At 37.5% G+C, this 21,285-nt stretch overlaps 1 protein-coding gene across 1 annotated transcript in view; it reads left to right on the top strand.

Moving 5' to 3' along the window:
- Nucleotides 1-21,285, top strand: part of SBF2 (SET binding factor 2) — a 235,948-nt gene that overhangs the window by 25,416 nt on the left and 189,247 nt on the right. The window contains exon 2 of the mRNA XM_065755333.1: nt 14,720-14,808. Within this exon, the coding sequence (XP_065611405.1) occupies nt 14,720-14,808 (89 nt within the window). The remainder of the gene's footprint in view (nt 1-14,719; nt 14,809-21,285) is intronic.

Below are 21,285 nucleotides of genomic sequence, written 5' to 3'. Positions count from 1 at the left end.
AAATGAGTTTATTCCAGCCAGATCCAGTGCTCACCTTCCCGAAAGACTCCAGTTTTTTTGTTCCACTGCTCTCAGGGTAAATGGAGAATATGGAGTAATTGGTGCCTATGGGTTTTTTTGGAAGTGAATTCTTGCTTTAAGCCTTCTTAAGGATTGACGCTTCTTACGGAAGTTGCGGGTTCAAAAGCAGGTGTCTTAAGCATAAAGCTGATTTCAGCAAAGGCATTTGTTCCTTTGCCTCAGTGCAGTTGAGCTGTCAGATTATTTCATACTGCTTTCCTGAAGTGAACAGGCTGTTCTTCTTTGACTTCCTGCCCACTGAAACCAGACAGAATTACTTCTTACTCCAAGTTGTCTCCAGGACACTTCTTCAGGAGTTATTATAGAGACCTAGATGATATCAGTCTGTGGAGTTAACTGTTAAAAATGAGCGTGTGCAAAAGCTGAAGATTGTGCCACTGCAAGTTGTGTGGAAATTGGAGTTATTCTTGAATCCTTAATGAGGAGAGATCTTCCTTTTAAACAGACCCTAGTCTTTAAGTTTTGCTCTGTGATTGCATACTCAGCTAACCACTACGGTAAATCAATAAGTCTTCCCTCTAAGACAGATGACCCGTTTACTTTATGTGACTCATTACACCAAATGTTACCTTGGATGACTTCAAGTATCTGGATTCTTGAGTTCTCCTGGCAAGCATTCCCTCAGCAAGTGGGTCAACGTTGCTTATGTTTGCTGTGATAATACTGTTTGGTACTTGTATTTCTCTGGATCCTCCAAAACAGTGACATCAGAGGTGTTTCATGAGAGTTGGAAAGCTCATTTCCACTGCTATGTTTTGCAAGGGCTGTGGTCTTGGTGAGAAGTTTTATTTCAGTTCACTGTGGTTCTGGGCTTTTTGAAATGAGGAAAAACTTAAACATGATTATTAACATTACTTACTTACAAGATTAACAGGTAACATGGTGCAGATCCTTTCTCTTTTAATAAGCCAGTTTTTTTGGGGGGGAATTGCATGAAAGATTGTTTGTCAACAGTTCACCCATGTGAGACTTCAAAATGATATGCAAATTTGGCAGAGATGATAATTGGTTGATGGTTTTGGAGGTGGTATATTGTCTTGGTTTCCTTCTTGCCGCAAAAGGGAACTCTTCTGCTTCTAAGTTAGTTTGTCATTAAACTTCCTTGGATACACTCCCGATTACATCAGGGTATCTACCCATGCTTACATTTATCTGGTTCCATTGTTAAAGATCTTTCTAGCTCATGGTAAGATAAGGTATGTCACTGATAATCCCCTTGTTTGTATGTAGTTGAGGCAGTTTTAAGGTTTGGAGCTGCAGTTCTTGGTCAGATCTCTGAAGTTGTTACTCCCTCACTAGCTGTTACAGATCATGTTATTAAACTTAAAATGCTGTACCCCTCAGGCTGTCTTTTTGTCAAAACAAAGAAAGCAATCATTCTTGGAAATGGCAGATGGACATCAGTGGAGTGTGTTTATAGGTGGATGACTTTGTAGCATGATGTGCCTGACAGTTACAGCCAGTTCATGAAGGGGCATGTCTCTTACGGTGGCAGCAGTTCGAATAAAAAAAGAACCTCATCTGACTATCCTAGGTCTTATTTCATGTTGATTTCTTATCTGTGTTTCTTAGTGGGATTTGTTTATAGCTTTTCTTCAGTAAGGGTCTTGTTTTATCTTTAGGACCTTCCCCTAATGCTGCCTGTGGTCCCCTTTGAACCACTGCCTCATGTTTTCCTCTGTTAGGTGTCTCCTTTTAGTTTTTGTGGTTTTGTATGAAAGGAGCAGAAGAGATTGAAGATCTTGTTTAACCTCATAGTCTTACCCACGGTCACGTGCACCATTTTTTTGCAAGACTAGGTAATCTGGCTTAAATGCATTCCTTGGTAGTGTACTCCAGCCTCAAGTAATAGTGTGTTTTGTGCTGCATGAGCACCTGGTAGCTTAAACTTTGATTCCTGGTAAGTAAACTTCCTGTAGCAATATTCTTTCTGTGTCGTTTCCTGTCATGGCGGGTGGAGTATTGTTTTCTGTTGTGGTTCTTGTCATTTGTCTTCTACTATCTCAAGTAACTGAATTGCTACTCTTTCCGTGTTAGAATTCATGGCAATTCATTTAATTTATATCGTGGTAGGACTTAAGAAATATATGAGTATTCTTAGCTGCTTTTTTCTTCAGAATTACCACAGACTAAATATGTTGGAGAGTCACTGTTCAGTGCCTTTTGTGCCACTGAATTCTTGCTTCGATGCTGAGAAAGCATTCTCTATGTGGACTACATAAGACTCCATCAAAACTGAAGATTTTTTTTTTACTGAAATTTAAAGAATGTCTATTATTAGGCTACAGCTGAAAGCAGATTATGGTAAGAATTTTGTTTTTTTTCTTGTGGGTATAGCACTGCTTAATAAAAGTCAAATGGCTTTTGTTAAGAGTTCATATTGTTGGTGACTCAAGAACTTAAACCCTTTGATGGTGATGTTTCATTGAGGCAAAGTAGTTGTACTGATGTTTTCTATATAACTTTGTCACTTGTGGCTTTGAGTAATGTTTTTCCACGTGTAAAATGAGATAGGTCCATTTTGCCTATTACCTGTCACCATGGTAACCAAATATAGTGTCAACCTTTAGTGAACATTTTGAAGTATTGTGATGGAAAGTATTTTATAAGTTTATCTTCTTACATGTGGGACATTGAAAATATCTTTTGAATATGGCTGTTAGACTGAAGAAAAATTTTTAGGCAGAATATTTTGAAATTAATCAGCTTCTTTTTAAATCTAATGGTCCAGACAGCAGTGTTATTTAGTGCATGCAGAAGTGAGGTTTAGGGCTATGTCAGTGCTTGGAGCAGGATAGCTATCTTATATTGCATTAATGATGCAGATCCATCAATGGGACAATTGTTGTTGCAAGGTTCTAAAGTAAATTGAAGTAGTAGAAAATACAGATGCTAATTCTTTCTGTACTAGTAGCTCCTGAGACAGTCACCAACGTTAAAAAAGAAAACAAAGCTCAAATGTGAAGCTGACAGGGTTCTGTTCTGACCAAAATGCAGCAGCTACTATTGGAGCCATGCTGGTGTATTGCATTGCTGTAGTTCAGCAAACAAGATCTGCCTATTAAATGTCATTATAGCTAGTGTAATTTGGGGAAAGAAAAGTTGAAGGATGTGAATTTGTAGTTCCTCTTCTTTATGAATGTCTTAAGCATTGCATATGAAATCTGAATCTGTTTTTGCTTTCTTTACATTCTACACTGTAAGTAATTCTTTCTTCCCCAGACTTCCACTGAAGTGCTCTTATGTACCCTGTAAGATTGTTCTTATGGAGAAGGAGGGTAATAGGGTTTTTGACTGCTATCAGTACATGGGAGCAGAAATAGTGTGCAGAATTCTGTGCAGTGTGTTAACTAACCATAGAGAGCAGCGGTGATGAGTGACTCAAATAGCATCTTTCTAACTGGTAGAAGAGTTAGAAGAATATCTTAAGCTATTTCTGTTCTTATTGTGAATTTACCTTATTGCTCAGGTAAATTTGATAGCATCAAACCAGACAAGATGTTAGAAATGAGACTATGCAGAACTGCCTCGTTAACAAGCTGATTTTCAAGGACATGCATATAACTTAATTCTGAATGAAGAATGTTTTTGAACGTATGAATAAATTTTCAGACAGTTTGCATAAAATAGAGATTTAAATAATGACAAATGACTTGGCTTTAGAACATTGATTATTACTTTTTGTTGGATGTAAGAGGGGAAAAAAGCCCTCTTCTTACAATTAGCTTTCTATGCTTTACAGATAACTGTGAAATATTTGGCTGCCAAGCTGTTTTAGTGTCATTCACGGAATGTATTGCTGCAGCCATTTATCTCTTATTTTTGCATAGAGGTCAGTTATAATAATCCGTTTAACCTTGTAACTATGTGTTTCTTTTCTTGAAATGCTCATGTTCTTTTCACAGGTCAATTTACTTCAAAGGGTATATGAAGGTCTAAGGAAAGGTAGAATACATTCAGTTTATAGGGGAAAAGAAAAAGGGTAATTTTGATTTAGAATGAAAATACTTCACTGAAAGGTCCAAAATTTGAAGTTCAAGTATGTGAACTCAGTGTAGCTAGGACTATGTTCTACTGCTGTATTTGTTCTACTTCATGGCATGGGAATTCTCAGCAGAGTCTTTCTGTCTCAAAAAATGTACTCTGTGCTTGCTTATCATTGGGCTTCATGTTGGGGAGCCCTACATTGAACTGAAGTTATCAGCCAGCTCTGGAAGCGTTTTGCTTACTCTTTTGCAACACTGCATTCCCTGCTAATTAGATATATCCGACTCCCTGGTGCCTTTAAAACAAGTCAAAACTTGAGAAGGCACATTTGGTCTCGTACTGTGACATTTTTGCTCATCAGCAACATATTCAGGTGATAATTCATGCTTTCCAAGATAGATTGTGGTAGGGATAAAATTCTTCATGTAGCCTTAATATTTGCATGAAATCCCTCTGACAGGAGATCTGAAATGCTGTTAAACAAACCATTGTAATTTTTGGAGCAAAGTGGTATTTGTTGGCTTTAAACATTTTTTTTTCCTCCTTCTTCTTAGTGGTTATTTATGAGCCTCTCCAATAGGGAAAATGTTTTATATATGTTCTGAGAAACCCATTTGCTTTGCATTATTTCCACTTCATAGATGTAATAGGCATGAAATGTTTCATTCATTTTGGAATGTTCTTTTGAGTCGTCATTTTAATGAGAATTTGTTTCAAAGCGCTTTTCTTTTTGACAGAATTTGAGCTCTATGTCTCCTTTGCTGAAAGAAAACCACTTGTTCAGATCACTGGATAGAAGTCCGTGCTTTGAAGGAAGTCTTACTGTTTGCCTTAAGTGTCTTTGTCCAAGTCTTCTTAAAAATTTTTCTACAAATGATGAGCCCTACATCCAGCTACACTGGTCTTATTCTACCAAATAGTCTGATTTAGCATTACTCAGGAAAGCGTCTCCTGAGCTCAAGACATTTTCTGTGAAAGAAAATCTTTCTTGTGTGGATCTTAGAATGAGCAATATGAGAAGTAAGTATTCTGAACAATGCATTGAGTTTCGCAGTAGCTATATGTTATTTTGTAATTTAGGTTTTGTGTTTTAACTTGTGAGTGTGCTCCTAGCTCTCAGCTGAAGAGAGAATGGGTAAGCCTCAGTTTCTGCAGCTGGTTTGCTTAGGAAGGGTCAAGAGACCCTATGAGAGGGATTGCAGTTCAGTCGAGATGGAAGGTACGGAGTTCTGTGGGAACTTTTTATTTCTGCATTTAGGTAGTGCCACAGGAGAACTGTGTGTGTTTTGTGTTAGGGAAGGCATACAGTGCAATAAAAATGCTACTGCATAGCAGACTGCCTATGGAGGAGGTTTTATATATGCAAGAGAAGAATATCTGCACTCAGATTGTATTAAACAGCGATTCTAATGACTGGGATTGAGCCCTTTGGGAATGGCTTATTCATCACAGTGCATCTCATTCTTCCTTCTTCCACTTCTTCAGATTTTCAGGGTTTTGCTTTGTCATGTTTTGTGGGTTTTTTTCCTGTTTCTTTTTTTTTTGTTTTTCTGTTGGTTTATTTGGTGTTTTTACTAACTTGATTTTCCCCTTGCTCTCTAATTTGTTAATTAGCAATTTTTTATGAATATGGAATTGCAGTGGTAAGAAACGTGTTTTTAACTTCACACACAGATTGTTAGTTGTAACTTGCCTAAATTCTGTACAGTGTGAAAGGACCAACTAAAATTTTGATTTCAGAATCACGTATGGGTTTTTCCAAGTGAATAAATTATTATGGTACTGTATACAGTGTTTAAATTGAAATTTCTTTTAACAGTGTTGTCTCTTTTATTGCTGTCACGTGACGCTCATATTTCCATAGAATAGCACTGACTGACTCTTTTTTTGGTTTTGTTCTTGGCTTTAACTTTATTGTATGAGATTCACACAAGCACGGATGGTGCTGATTTAAAGAAAACAAGAACAAAAAGAAAACAGCACCAAAACAAAGAAATGTCCCCAAACCCATAACTCTATTCCTGATATTTTTAGCAGAGCTTAATGTTATGTTTCTATATTCAGATTTCTGGGACTGAATTTTATTTAGGATTGTTATCTGTGGTGAGCTGGAAGATGTTATTTTGTCTATCTAAACAAATCATAAACTCAGTCAAATAACTTTTTTTTTTCCAACTGGTTAAGCTTTGTGTATACTCTTCTAAAAGGAGGAAAAAAACAAACAACCCAAAACAACTCCCCTCCCCAAACAAAAAAACAAAGAACACATTTTAATGTCTGTACTTTACAAGTTAAAAAAAATAAAATCATTCAACTGTTACGTTTTAAACGTGAGTCTTCATACTTGTGAATCAGACATACTGATACATCATTACTGTTGTAATTATATTCTTCCTTACCTGTTATAATCCTGTAAAGTAGTTCAAAGCACTGAGTGTCAGCAAATGAACAGACTTCCTTTACATTAAGGTTAAATGTAGAAAGGCTTTTTGAGAAGATGTTTATGTGCTGGATGCTCAAGTGTGGATAGCTTTTCTTTATAGTCAACAATACCAAATTGCAGTTGGAGCTACTCACAGCTTCTGTCTGTAAATATGATACACTTATTTCAAGATTGCAGTTCGTGTTTGGTTAAAAAAACCCACCACCAACAACAACAACAAAAAAACCAAAACCAAAAGCCCCAAGCAAGCAAAAAAGTGAAAAGAAGTAAGAGAGAAGTGTTTACTCGAGCAAATTTTGCATGAAGTGTGCTTTGTTCAAGTTTCATATGCTGAAATAGGTGCTGGTTAATGTGTTGAAATAATGTGGGAAGTGTGAATTCACTTAAATTAGAACTTAATTTAATTATTTAATTAGAGATGAAGCAAAGTTGGCTTGTGGAAGGAAGATAACCTACTGGAAACAGAATTCAGATTTGATAGGGTAATGCTGCTTTTAAATCTATGCATTCTCTTTTTTACAGCAGGGAAAATGCCCGAATTTTCTTTTCTCTTTTTTATTATTATTATTTTCTGTTTGTTTGAGCACCCTGAGAAAGCTCCAAGGTATGGATTCTGAGTACAAAGCAGAGGGCCGTTTTGTAATGTTAATTTTTGTATTTTCCCAGAAAATAAACAGAAAAGGTTTTCCAAGATAGCTGGGGAAGTCTCCTTCAGCTTGGTGTGTTCAAAAGAATGTTTGTTCAATATAGAATGTTTATTTCTAAGCTTGCTCTCTCTTTCCTATCCAGAAGTTGGCAGAAGTCAGTTGTTTGCAAACAGAAAGGGGATTTGTCTGTGAGCAGGAAACTTTCTCCCTTCCAGCCCCCAAGCTGTTTTCCACCTTCTTGAATACTTGGCTGCCCAGTGGCTAGGGAGTAACTTGGAAGCTTCTTAACATTCACTGTTGCTTTCCCCTGTCTGTTAGTTTCTTCTAAAACTTTTGCAACACCATGTTGTGCTACATTATTTGCTAGGTGGATGTTATTTGGAAGTAAATTATGTTCTAGACCTCTTTTTGGAGGAAGGTTATGCAGATTCAACTGTTAGAGCCAGGATATAGTGAATGTATTGTTATCTTTTTCAGGTAAAGTTTTGGTGGAGTGGAAATCCTAGTGAAACATAGGTGATGGTGATACTGAAAGGTTCTTCAACAGTAACCTACGTAGTCTCTACTAAGCATAGAGTTGCCTAGAGTTTCTAGTTCTAGAGTTTTAATGGACAGTTCTTATTATTGTGGAAGTTCCTACACAGACTCGTAAAAACAGTAGCTGCCACAGCAGCAGAAGGAAATAATGTCATGTGCTTCACAATTGGAAAATGTCATGGAGGTCAATGCCACATGACGTTAAGGTTTTTGTCTAAAGGCAGTATACAAAATGAGACAGTGCTTTACATGGGTAACAGTTTTTCAAGTGTGGCACTGAGTTGGTGACATCTGGTATGTAGTTTTTTGGAGGGTTTAGATACTGATGGAGCACTGGCTGACCAAACCATTGAGTGTGCTGCGACAAGTGCATCTTATGGAGTAATAGATCACTTTCTTTGTTGTGGTTTTGTTTTGTTTCTTCCTCCTGTGTAAGGTGGGTTAATGGCTCTGCAGAACCGAATATGACCGAATTCTGAAACTATTGAGCCATTCAGGAAATGGTACCAGCTAAGAATTACCATCTCAGGTAATTCTGACTAATAGTGTCAGTATATTTGGGAAGAGTTGAACTACTGCTTGCTTTTCTGAGAAGTTGAAAAGATTTTCTTGTGATCACAAGGAAAAGGATTTAAAGATCATCTTATTCTATTTTTTTATTGTAGTCTTACTTCATATGACAAGCCTCCAGAATGTCTTTCAATTTCCCTATGTTGCTGGATACACTTCTTTGATTTTATTAAGGTGAACTGAGTATGAATTTTGGGAGTTGTACAAATAGTATCTGTGGTCATTGTAGGACATCTGTCTTCCTAATAGTACTAGCAAATTTATTTATTTGTTTGTTGCTCTTAGGCTGCAACAAAGTGTTTCTTCTCCAGAATAAGCTACAGTAATATTATCTTACAATAGATTTTCATGTCCAGTCTTCTTCAGACTTTAAGATGCTCTTGATCTGTGATGTGCTGTAAAGGCTTAGAGCAGGCTTTTCAGAACTTTGTGCCACATCTTCTAGGTCTATCAAAGAAATATTTTTCTTGTTATAGTTAAGTTCTCTTTATCCTCTTGTAGGCCATAATTCCAGCTCCAGTTTCCACACTGGAATTTTCTAGGAACTTAATAATAATGCTTGTACATGACTGTACTTGCTGTATAGTTTTTTATTTTTTCTGTAGAAATGAGTTTTTTTAATGAATGATGCCTGTGTCATGAGTGGAGTGGGCTGGATCAGTTAACAACTGTTTTAAATGCATCAGTAGAACACGTCTGGAATTCTTTAGTAATAAGATGACACACTGAAGGGAAGGAATGCCAGCCAGAGGGACCTGGACAGGCTTTGGGAGGTGGGCAAGTGGGAGGTCCTGCACCTGAGTTGGGGCAATCCCAAGCACAGATACAGGCTGGGCAAATAATGGATTGAGATCAACCCTGAGGGGAGGGACTTGGTGGTGTTGGTTAATGAGAAGCTCAATGTGAACTTGTGCAGTGTGTGCTTGCAGCCCAGAGAGCCAACTTTACCCTGGGCCACATCAAAAGGTGGAAGTGTTTTCCCTTTCTTCCCTGCTTTTTTGAGAAACCCCCCCCGAACCCCCACCTGAAGTTCTGCATTCAGCTCTGGTGTTCCAACATAGGAAGGACAATGGAACTGTTGAAGCAAGTCTAGAGGATGACCAGGAGGATGATCGGAGGGCTGGAGCATCCCTCCTCTGAAGAAGAGCTGGGGGAGGTTGAGTTGTTCAGCCTGGTGAAGAGAAGGCTCTAAGGAGACCTTACAGAGGTCTTATAGTACCTAAAGGAGGTGCCTTCAGGAAAGTTGGAGAGGGGACTTTATCAGGGAGTGTAGTGACAGACAAAGGGTAATGGCTTGAATTTAAGGGGTTACATTTTGATTTGCTATATAAGGTAGAAATTCTTTACTGTGAGGGTTGGGAGACACTGGAACAGGTTGCCCAGTGAAGTTGTGAAAGCTCTGTCCCTGGATGTGTCGAGGCCTGGATGGATGGGTTTTGGGGCAGCTCAGTCTTGCAGGAGGTGTTCCAGCTCGTGGTAGGGAGGCTTTAACTGAATGATCTTTAAGGCCCCCCAAAAAGCACAGCAGCACTCCCTAGAGACCGCAGGTAGTTCAGAAGAGCTTAATTACTTACTTAGGTTTGCCTCCTATACAGAAGAAGTGAAGTCATTCTTTCCAGGGTATATGAATGAAGAGTTGAAATACAGGGAAGATTCTTTCTGAGGATGGAGGTTTGTATGCCTTTGGGCAATCTGTAGGCAGTGTTTGACCACGCTTGCAGTCAAAAAGTGTTTTCCTGTGTTCAGATTTTCTTTTTTTAATTTTTTAATTTTTATTTTATTTGTACCCAGTACCTTTTCCCCTAACAGTGGGAACTACTGGGATGAGTTTGGCTCCACCTTCTTCATTCCCTGTTGTGTTTTTACCTGCCCTCAGCCTTCTAGGCTGAGCAGTAGCAGTTCTTTCAGAGATACTGCAGGTCTTTCATTGTCTTGGTGACACTGAGCTGGTAGTAAGCTCGGATTCAGATGTTATAAAGGTCTCTTAAACTGTAAGACTATTAAGGTCTCTTAAACTCTTAAAGGTCACCATAAACTGTATAAAACAAGTAATCTTGGAAATACCTGATGATAAAAGACTTATTCTCCTGTCATCTACCATATTTTGTTCATCTGCACCCGTTCCACCCACCCCACACCTAGAATGTAGGAAAAAATAAAGGAATTAAGACGGGAAAGGGGCTATTTGAATCTTGGGTGGATTCTTTGTGAAAAGTAAACAATTCAGACCTGTTAAAAGGAGTACTTTATAAGGAACCGTTGTAGCAAATTGTATGGGGATTCAAGGTGAGGAACCTGTGTTTGTGAACCGAGGGTTGACTTAAGTTGTGCTGAGGTGTTGGTGCTGTTTTTTAAAACAGTCGGTATGTTCCGTGTTTGTTCAGAAAAGAAATCTTTTATATAGACTATACCAACAGTTGGCAAATGAGGCAATTTCTACTTAATGTTTGTGTATTGGTCCTTGTAATTGGTGGAATTGTGAAGTAGCTAGCTGCTTGTACATACAGCTGATACATATTTAGGAGAAACTGAGGAATGGTCAGCAAATGTAGAAATATTGCAGTGCGCTTTGGTGTTAAGAACAGTCACTGTAAGAAGTTATTGGTGCTAGGCTTCATTAATTCCTAGTTAGTGTTATCAATCTGTATGATTAAGAATCTTTACCTTCTGCTGCTTCAAACTGTTGAAGAGAGTTGATACGTAAAGGATTTAATTTCCGTGCTTATACCCAGAGCTTTGCTTGTAGGATTAACAATACTTACAACTTAAATGTTTTTTTATCAGGGGTTTGTAAGTGAAAAGACAGAGTTTATCAGAGTTCTCATTAATTTGGTATGTATGTTGCATTAACAGCTTGCTTCTGGAATTTCAAGGGCAAGCATGAGATGGCATGTGACCTTTCATGGGGAAAGATTTATATAAGAGGGGAGTTTAAGGGACTAGGGTTCAGGAACCAGCAAGTTGTGCCAGAATTTTAATACGCTGCATGTTTGTGTTGTTGAAAGACAAAGATGAGAAGAGGGCAGTTAGAAGAGTTTAGTTGGGGAGATAAGTCAGTTTTTCCTCAGTTTCTTAAGAAGTAGCCTTGCCCTTCTGGATTTTTTACAGGCTGAAATTCCATTTTGGTCCTGGGCAAGTTTTTTTTTTGTGTAGCTGTTGTACAGGTGGTAGTGTTATGCCTAAAAATGTCAGTCACATTTACTGTTTAATCAGATTTCATTCATAGCGGATGACTTACGCAGTCCTCAAGAGGAAGATGGACTCCTTTTTTGTTTCTAATTTTTTATTTTTCTGCTCTTCCTCCTCTCTGAAAATGAAGTTGTAATTCGTTGCTGTAACCATAGCTTTCACAATTCTCACAGCTTTCACAATTCCTAATTTAATTTTTATATACCATATGGTATGTAAATAATTTGCTCAAGAGTTAAAGTGACAATATTGAAAAATACTTCAGTCGAAGTATAGGAAGAGTTTTGCTTTTGTAGGAGTAACTTGATGAAGATAACAACGTGAGTGTTTAGTAATAGCAGTGACAGTGGTTTTGCTGAATAAGTCTCTTGAACTCTTGTTACTGCAGGCACATTTTGCTAACTTAATAAAAGTAATTACTGCTTTACATAGCACACATTGATATGCAGTGATCCTAAGTGCTATGCTCATTCATGTGTATGCTACATTAAGTAGTCAGAATGAGGTGTCTAATGCATTTGGTTTTAAGCAGTCATAAATACTAGGTTGCTCCAAAAGTAATGCCTCCTATTTGTTTCATTGGAAACCAAAATGCATTTGAAGAACACAATAATGCAGAGAATTTGTTCTATAAAAAAAGCACTACAAAGCACTGTTTTTCAGCATAGAGCAACGATGCGTAGAGCAGAGCTAGTGATGGCTTTTCCACCAGGTTTTGGACAGCTCTCATTATTTGAGAGAGAGATTTTTGCATTAGTGTTACAGAGGTCCATCTGTCTGGCTGTGACTATCTGAATGTGCTAGCACTGAAATATCCCATTTTTCCAGTTTAAAAACAAGGTGCCTGTATTAATGACGGTCAGTTCTTCCTCAAACTCCCAGTAAAGGGAGTGAGTAAAGGAAACATGAGAAAATCTTGTATCTGTGAAGAAGCTGGAGGCATTAACTGAGGAGGCTGAATTGCAAGCTGGGGTTCACTGTCTGTTCAGTATGTGTGTTAACTTAGTGGGGCAACACATTTAGTTAATTAGCTCTAGTTTGTAGGACATGTACTTGGGCAGAGAAGGAATGTTCATTTTGTGTTAAGAATTAGTAAGGCTATGAAAGAGGACTTTGGAAAGGATGGATGCAGGGTGGAGGGAATGTGATTCTGATCTAGCATTTAATCTTCTGTTGGAAAACCTTAATAATCTATTATTTTTCTTAGATAAAATGGGTGAAGGCTATTGCTTATCCAGTGAAAGCAGTGGAGAGTGTGGCAGAGGTTACTTTTTCAGTTTAATTTTTCAGTTTTCATTAATTGGACGTCTTCAAATGTTGTTCTATTTTGTGTAGAAATCTATTAAAAATATAATTTTATATTTTTGATTAAATGTGTTTTCAAATATTTGAGCAGAATTAAAAGAAAAATCCACAAAAATAGAAAGATGTGAATGAAAACTGATTTTACAACAAGTTCACATTTGGTATGAGGATTTGCAATTTTTTGGAGATTTGTCAGTAGCATTTATTGAATTGAATTGTAGCTATTGTTCAACTCCCATCATCTTCATTCCTTCTGTTTCTGCCTCTTGTGCCACAACAGCTATAATAAAAAAATTTTTGCGATGCGGAGATGGTTTTCCATGTATCGGTCTTTAAGTGGCCACGTGAGACAGATTTTATACTGTGTGAAACTTGCAAATCTCTACTATAGAACCTTTCTGTGGGAGGACTAGCAGGGCCTTTTAATCTTCTTCGTATTTGCTTCTGATAGGAAACTTCTTTCTTCTGGGGCTCATATGCTGTGATTCAAAGCTATTCATTTTTCCTTTGAAGTGGGCCTTGCCTGTGATGGACAGTCCTTTAGGCATCCTTCCACAAAACCTTATTTCTAAGTTCAGTCTTTATGTTGCTGATTCTTTCAAGATTCATCTCAACTGCTATGGGCTTTAACTATTAAAATACATTTTAAGTGGTTGCAGAATTAAATTTTGCCATTTAGGAACTTTTATGTGTGTTTTAATGAAGACTCCTTTCCCAAGTACCCTCTTGTATTTTAAATTAGACTTTTCTCTGTGTTTCTTGTGATATTACCTTCCCTCCTTAAATCAGTTTTCTTCAGAAATCAGAGTAGTGTTAATCTGTGTTGTGTTTGTAGCATAATGTAATTAGTTACAATATTGTTGTAGCATGAGTAAATTGGAGAAATTGGTGCGTTTGGAAAAGGCAAGGTGGGTACAGGAGTCAAGACCCTCCAGTGCAGTCTGAAGATTAACTTTCTTTCCACTGTTGTATGCCGCTTTCATAAGTGCGAGAAGCATAAGCTGAAGATTATCGCCAGCCTGCTTAGTGTTGGGTAGTTACTCAGTTCACATTGGTCAGAAATCCAAAACACAGCATTGAATGAGCCACTGCCAAGAAAATAACTCAGCTGAACACCATGAAATATTGATTAATGTAAAAATTACTTTTCAATGGCTGCTTTGGTGCCGTGTGACACTGTGCATCCCAAAGATTAAGTTCAGTAAGTGTCGGATGTTTTCAAGTTCTTTTCAAAGTCTTCAACAGCTCTGAGTTGATGAGCATGCAGATTTGTGTTTGTGTGTGTATTCCTGTATTGTTCAGGGTTACAGAACATAGCAGTTGAATACTTGTGTCTTTTTTAAAGGACTTGATGCCTACTGCACCTTATTTAAAAATAAAATAAAAAAGGAGATTGAGAGGCAAAAAACCCCAACAATTGAGATTAGTTAGCAGAAATAAGCAGGTTTTTTTTTCCTGTACCTTTGAGTGCAGAAAATCTCAGGTGATGTCCTAAGAAAACAGCTGTGATTCCCATCAAGTCACTGGCATGTCCTAGATAAATCCTGTAAGCTTTTAATCTATGGACATCACCCTTTTGAAGACTACTTATTTTGATAAATGTTTGTGGTGTGTGTGTGATATTTTTTAATAACAGATTATCCATTACTTTTAATTTACTTTTCTTTGTAGAAAGAGCCTACAATGACTAGAAATCATCCATCTTTGTTGAAACATGCATGGCAGATATGAGCTGGCTGCAGCTCACAGCTTCATTTCATGTTATGACTTCTGAATTTATGACTGGAGAAAGTTATTACGATTGTATTTACTGTGTGATTTGCAAGGCATATTTGAGGAGCTGATTCTTCTTTGGGTGAAATGTTTCCTGGTATTGGATGTATGGTGGAAATATTCTCTAATTGATTGTACTGGTAGTCGCTGAATTTTGTCTTTCAGTAATTGTGCATTTGTTTTTCAGCAGGCCCTGCGGAAGGTTTGGGAAAAATAATACAAAGGTTTCCTCAGAAGGACTGGGAAGATACTCCTTTCCCACAGGGGATAGAGTTGGTAAGTTTGCACTGCAGTTTGTAGTTTTCATCATTTCTTTCATATACAGTTGGAAGATATATTTGTCTCCATACAGTAATGCATTATCAAGTGTAACGGGGAATGGGAAGAAGTAAGGTGAGCAAAGAGGACAAATAGTAGCTTTCCAAATAGTAATTCCTAGAATACAAAAGGACTCTGCTTCAAGATTGGAGCAATGCATTTAAGATAAATGTATATTTGTGTCTGTATGTCTATTGTTGGCTACGTGTTTAGAGGCATCCTTAAAATTGCAGATGACTTCTCAAGTCACGTTCAAATAAATGGATGTGTATTTTTATACTGTACATTTGCAAAATGAATTAAAAATTATAATAGCATCACAATTAACTGGATTCATTAAAACAGGCACTTTTTGCCCCATGTTGTGCTTAATAGATAGCATAACGAATGCTAATGAAAACTGTGCTAAACGAGAGGAGCATACATTCATCTATCTGAAGTATTCTCTGCAATAAGTAGCCCTTTCCCTCTCATGGTGTGATGCTGTGAGGTGCAGTGAGGAGGTATATCTTACTTATTCAGGTCAGGGTTTCATTACGAATAAGGCCTAAAAATCCCACAGGGAATGGATCACTGTGGTTATACTATGCAAATTAGGTTTCTGAGAAGTCAGCTGAAACTCAGTGCTGTGAACTTAGGGACGTTGGGGACAGGATGAGCTAGGGAAGGAGATGGCTTGTAGGAAGCGTTACAAAATCTGCTGCAGAGCATAATGACACTGACGCTTCACTGAACTTGTTACACCAATACAGCAAACACAGCAAGCTTCTGTTGGTAACCTTTTAATTGCTGTTCAGCTGGCATTTAGATTTATAATGTGCCATTGGCCAGCGTTGCTCTTTCCTGTGAAAGGGGTGGAAGTGGATCTTGCTCTTTGTTGTTTGCTGGCATGCTCTGTCATACAGCAGAGGTTTGTATTGTTCCCTGTGTGCTGGTGTACGGGACTGGCCACTCATTTTCTTCAACAGTGTGGTTTAAATTTCTTCATAGTCAAGCACAATCCTTATATTTTGTGGGGATGTCACGCATTAATGACTGCTGTAAGCATTATTTCCAATACACGTGATGGATAGTTACAGCATTTGTGGTAGGCTTGCATAATACTGCATTTAGCAATGTAGTGCAGTGCTGAAACAATGGAAGCTCCTGCTTTCTCTGTACTATTTCTGCTACTGTTACAACATTGTAGCACTGTGCGTAGCTTTTGTAGTTTGCTCTGGCCCTTCATGTATGCTCAATGATTACTTAACAGGTTCAGATAAATGACTTTTATAGTAAAAATACTTACAGATCTTGAGAAGAAAAATAATCTTTAGATGTGAAGACTTAGTTTTGTCATTTTTGTGGTTTGTGTTTTTTGTTTTGTTAAACCACTCTCCTGGAGTTGAAGAAGGTGGCTTGTTCTTGCTTTAAACGTCTGCAAGAATTTGAGTCATACAAAGATTTATTTTGTCACATTAATCTTCCTTACCTATTTCAAACACAATAGCAACTTGAAATAATTTCCAATGATGTCTTGAAATAAAAAAGAACAGTTACAGTTAAAGGAGTGAAACTGTTTATCTGTGCTCAAGTGATTCACTGAATCTTTGCACTCCCCAAGGAAAGTGAAAGGTTGAGTTAATATTAATTGAATGGTTTAGGTTGGAAGGGGCCTTAAAGATCATCTTGTCCAACTCCTCTGCTATGTGCCAAGCACCAGATCAGGATGCTTACCCTAGGGTTCCATCCAACCTAGCTTTGAAGGCCTCCAGGGATGGGGCACACACTCTGGACAGCCCGTGCCAATGCCTCAGTACCCTCTGAATTCAAATTTTCTTCTTAACTTCTAACCTAGATCTCTCCTCTTTTAATTTAAAGCCATTCTTTTTTTGTTGTGTCACTGTCACACTGTATAAAACATTGGTCTCCCTCTTTAAGCACTGGAGCTTGGAGCTCCCTTTATGTTCTTCAGGTTCCCTTTGCAAACCCATACTTGCTGTGGCTAATGACTGCTTTATCTTTCAGATATTATTCAGTAACTCCCACAGTAATCTCTTTAATTTTGCCAGGCAATACATATGCATTACTAAAGGCATCTTTTCAGCTCATCTGTAAAATTGTTTTAGTTTTGAATTGCTATCCAAACTTGATAATCAATTTTTATTTAATTAGAATTGAGTAGATAATGGAAAGATCATGTACTAAAGTAAATTATTTAATAGAGTCAGATATTGGCAAGTTTTTGTGTGAGTGTAATGTGAATCAACATAGATAGAAAGGAAAGAGGGAACATTGTGTTGGGTAATATTGATCTTGTTAAGAGCATGACTGGCAAACCTGGAAAAAAGGATAAGAAGGTAAGAACAGAATAGTTGTTAAAAATGTTTATAAGAATGAAGGTAGGCATTTTTATGAATTGTACTTAACTCATATTAGCCACAGAACTAGAATCCTTCAAGTGTATTTCCTTTCATTTGAATGAAGAATCTTTTTGGAGTTGCATGGTTTCTCTGACTGGAAAATGAAATAACAACACTGACTTGTATTTGTTCTCTATCCACTTTTCATGAAGGAAAAATGAAAGCATGCTTTTAACGTCTAGTGTTGAGGTTGAAGGGGGCTCAATTTTTGAGTCTTAGTTTCTGTCAAAGCTAGTTCCTCTACCATGAATCACAGAGCTTGTGGTTCTGTTTCCTGACCCCCGAGTGTTTTATAAAGTGCATTGTTTGTCTGTGTATTTGGGCATATGAATATGCAGATTGCATGTCCATATAACGTAGGACGAATCAGACAATTCATCTTGGCAGTTAATGGATTATGTGATCCAACGCTTGTTTTCCTTTTGTATTGTTAATGGTATTTTATGAAACAGGGCAAAGAGCTATGCTCATACTCACCCCCCAAGTTTTAGTACTTTAAGATGAAAAACGTCTGTTTGGACCACAGCTTGTAGAAATGCAGTTAGGTCATGCTTACTCAAACATTCACTGAGACTTCGTTGGAGGAGTCTTTCCTCCTCTGAAGCCTGCATGCTTCTGCTTGACTCCAGTTTGCCAAGATTTCTGAGGCCCAATCTAAGACAGTGTAGAGAGCAGAACGGTGCAGGTAGTTGTAAGCTAAATAAAGGGAGTGCAGATCATATTTCTTGTTTTGTTGAGCCCACTTTTGAAAAATGGGCTGACAGAGAAAGAACTGTACCCAGCGGAGCTGCTCCTGTTTTAAGTGCCAGGGATCATCCTGAGAACATCTTACCTAGGGAAAGAAACAAAAAAATACAAGGACCTGTAACCTGGGCTGCGTTTGTACTCCTGTTAATTTGACGTAAATATGTTGAGAACTGTGTCATTATAAAATGTATATAGTCATTAATATAATCAGTTTGAACTTTACTGAAGAATATTTCACGTGTATGTACTCTGCATTATAAGGGTCAAGGATGTTACTTAAATGTTATTTTGAGTGGTTTTTTTTTGCTGTGTGAGTAGCGTGTTAAGTCCTGTTTTTCTTTAACATAAATCAGTTCTGAAAGAAACTCTTTGTCCAAAATTCAACAGAAATATACTTAAGGAAGCTCTATTGAAACTATGTGTTTGAATTTGTCTTGTAAAATAATTTTTTCTGGTTGGTAGTGGTAAGGGAGCAAAACTGTGACTAAGTTCAAGTAAAGACGTTGTCAGTAGTTCTTTATCAGTTTATTTTATTAGCTACTACCTATCTGCATCTCTTGAAATTTCTTCTTGCTGTCTTTACATTTTCCATTTATTTAATATTAGGATGGTTATACTTATTGTTCTCCCTTGTAGAATGAGCCTTCGAGAGTATGTTGGTTGCATGAGTTGGCTTTATATTTCTGCATATTTTTCTCATTTATAAGCCTATTTTACTTCTGCTATAAACTGTTCTAGACATTGTAATTAGTTATACATCAAAGGAGGAAGCTTTGGTATGCAGTGTTACAATGTATACTTGCATACATTGGTATGCAGTCTTACAGTGTATGCTCATTTTTGTCTGGGGGCTAAATTAGCTGAACTGCATGTCATCTGCGTTACTCAGTTGGGAGGATTATGTTAACTGGGCCAATGAAAATCACACTTGGGAATAGATTTCATTGTGTAAAACTAAACTGGATACAATGCTTTTGGGCAATTTGTGATGAGAAGAGAGGAGCATTCCACCATATAACTGTTAATAGAGCCATCAATTAATGCAAATTTCAATTCAAAGGTATGCAAGTATAGAACTGAGCATATATTTCTAGACAAGCCTATCCAAATAATTACTTCCATCATAAAATGTCGCTTCACATTGTCAAAGATGTTTATATTTTTTTCCCTTTGGATTAAGATTACAGGTATTACGTTGCTACTAGAAATGCTTCTGAGGAAAGGCTGTATGCCTCTCTTTGAGAGCTGGCTGGATGCCAGTCTCCTCCTAGAGGAGTAGATGTTGCTGTCATTAGCATATTATTCCTTATACCTTTATCTTAGCATTTCTGCACCTTTGAATGGCTTAACATATGAAGTCTTAAATGTATGTGAAGGATTTCCTTTATGAAATACTGGATTTAGCTTCCAGATTCTAACTAATTTGTAAATTGGAATAAAATGAAAAAAAAAACCAACAAATGATTCTACACAATGTATTTGAAAAATGTTGGTATATTTTGACTCAACTATAAGATGTATGATTCTATGATCTCAGTGTTCAGACAAGAGTTAACCTCATAGTCCTCTACAACTTTCCAATTCCTGATGATGTATAGATCTTACGAGTGACAGGTATACCTATGAGATGTTAAGTGAATGTACAGTGCTGTTAGAGCTTCACAGTGGAATCAGTGGGGAAGAAAGATGGCAGAAGTGTGTGTGTGTGTGTGGGGGGGGGGGAGGGGAACCCAACAACAACAACAACAAAAAAAAAACAAAAAAGAAACCCACCTTATTTGTCTTCAGAGTTGCATTGAAAAACAGAATTGTTGTCAGTCAATTGAAGACATTTTAAGGTAAGCCAGGTATTAAACTTCTGGTACCTAAACTTTGGAGATTTCCAACCAAGTGTTTCTGAATGCCGTTGGACACACCTATGAAAATGATGCTCTTAACGTTCAACAGCCGTTTGTTTAGCATTATTTCAGTTTCACAATGTGGTATAATCTCTGTTTTCTAGAAAAAAAATAACTGGATTGCAGATGAGCCAGTTGTAGTCAGAAGTGATGAAAATTTTAAAGGGGTTGATGTTTAAATGTTTAAGTCTTAATTAGCTGATGTGTAAGCCAGTTTTTCTACAATAGTACTGTTACTAAAGATCTGAATAAGTGGTTGTCCATAGCATCCTACTAACTGTTGATGCCCTTGGTCAGCCATTGATGTTTTGGATTTCTGAGTTCTTTTTCCCCTCAGGTTTTGTATTTATCTTTCAAAAATCACTGCTTAAATAATAATCTAATGAGCAACTACATTACAGAGCTTATGGTATCACTTTTAAGAACACTGTAGTGTACTTTTCATGTTGCATTGCAGCACTGGTGCTTTCAGTACTTTAGTAGAAAATATTGTAACAGCAGCACAGCTAACATTTTTCTATCAGAGTTATGGACTCAGTTTATATTCCTTTAACTTGTCTGTAATATCCTCCTTTGTAAGTCTGATGGTGCCATAAATGTGTTGTGTTTTAAAGCAGTGTCTCTGCTGTGCTGTAAAATAGTTATATTCAACTTTTAGAATCCCACTGCTTTTATTGACTGGATTTTAACTTCTGGATTTTGTAGGTTAGTGGGATAAAGTAATTTCACATTGAAACCTAAGGATTTTCAAATAGGCCTTGCAGGGCAAAACTTCTTTCTTAACAAAATACTCTGAAAAGGTGAAATGGTATTATTTTTTTTTTCATTTATTTTAACTGGGAAAAAAAATTGTAGCACTTCATGATACAGTCAACATTTTAACATACTGAGGTGACACTGATCTCCTGACTGGCAAGGCAACACAGACAGCTGCTTAACGTTGTCTGTGTCCACAGCAGCTATTCCAAAAGCCCATTGATACTCTTTGGGATCCCTAAAATACCCTCACTCTGAGATAGTCAGTACCAAGTATAAATGGAGCCCCTGGGCCAGTCACAGTAGGTTGTTTTTGCCAGTCTTCAACAGTGAGGCTTATCTCAGCCTCCATCATGGTCAACTCTTGGGAATCCCCAGTCACTCCAGAAGTATAGATTAATATTGTTCCTTGGTGACTTGAGGGCATTAGAGTGCACTGTGCACCAGTGTCCACCAGTGCCTTATATTTTTGTGGTTCTCATGTGCCAGGCCATTGAATCCACACAGTCCAATACACTGTTATCCCTTTCCCCCACCTGGCTGGGGGCAGGGGCTATTACGACTGGTAGTCATCTTGCTCAGTTCTGAGGGAGTCCTGTTCAGACAGGAGAATGTCTTGTGCAGATTGGAAG

This window comes from Cyrtonyx montezumae, unplaced genomic scaffold, assembly GCF_038088225.1.
Source record: "Cyrtonyx montezumae isolate F1298 unplaced genomic scaffold, pur_monq_1.0 scaffold_10, whole genome shotgun sequence".
Lineage (NCBI taxonomy): Eukaryota > Metazoa > Chordata > Aves > Galliformes > Odontophoridae > Cyrtonyx > Cyrtonyx montezumae.
Note: the sequence above shows the minus strand (reverse complement) of the source record. Positions and strands in the feature narration are given on the sequence as shown.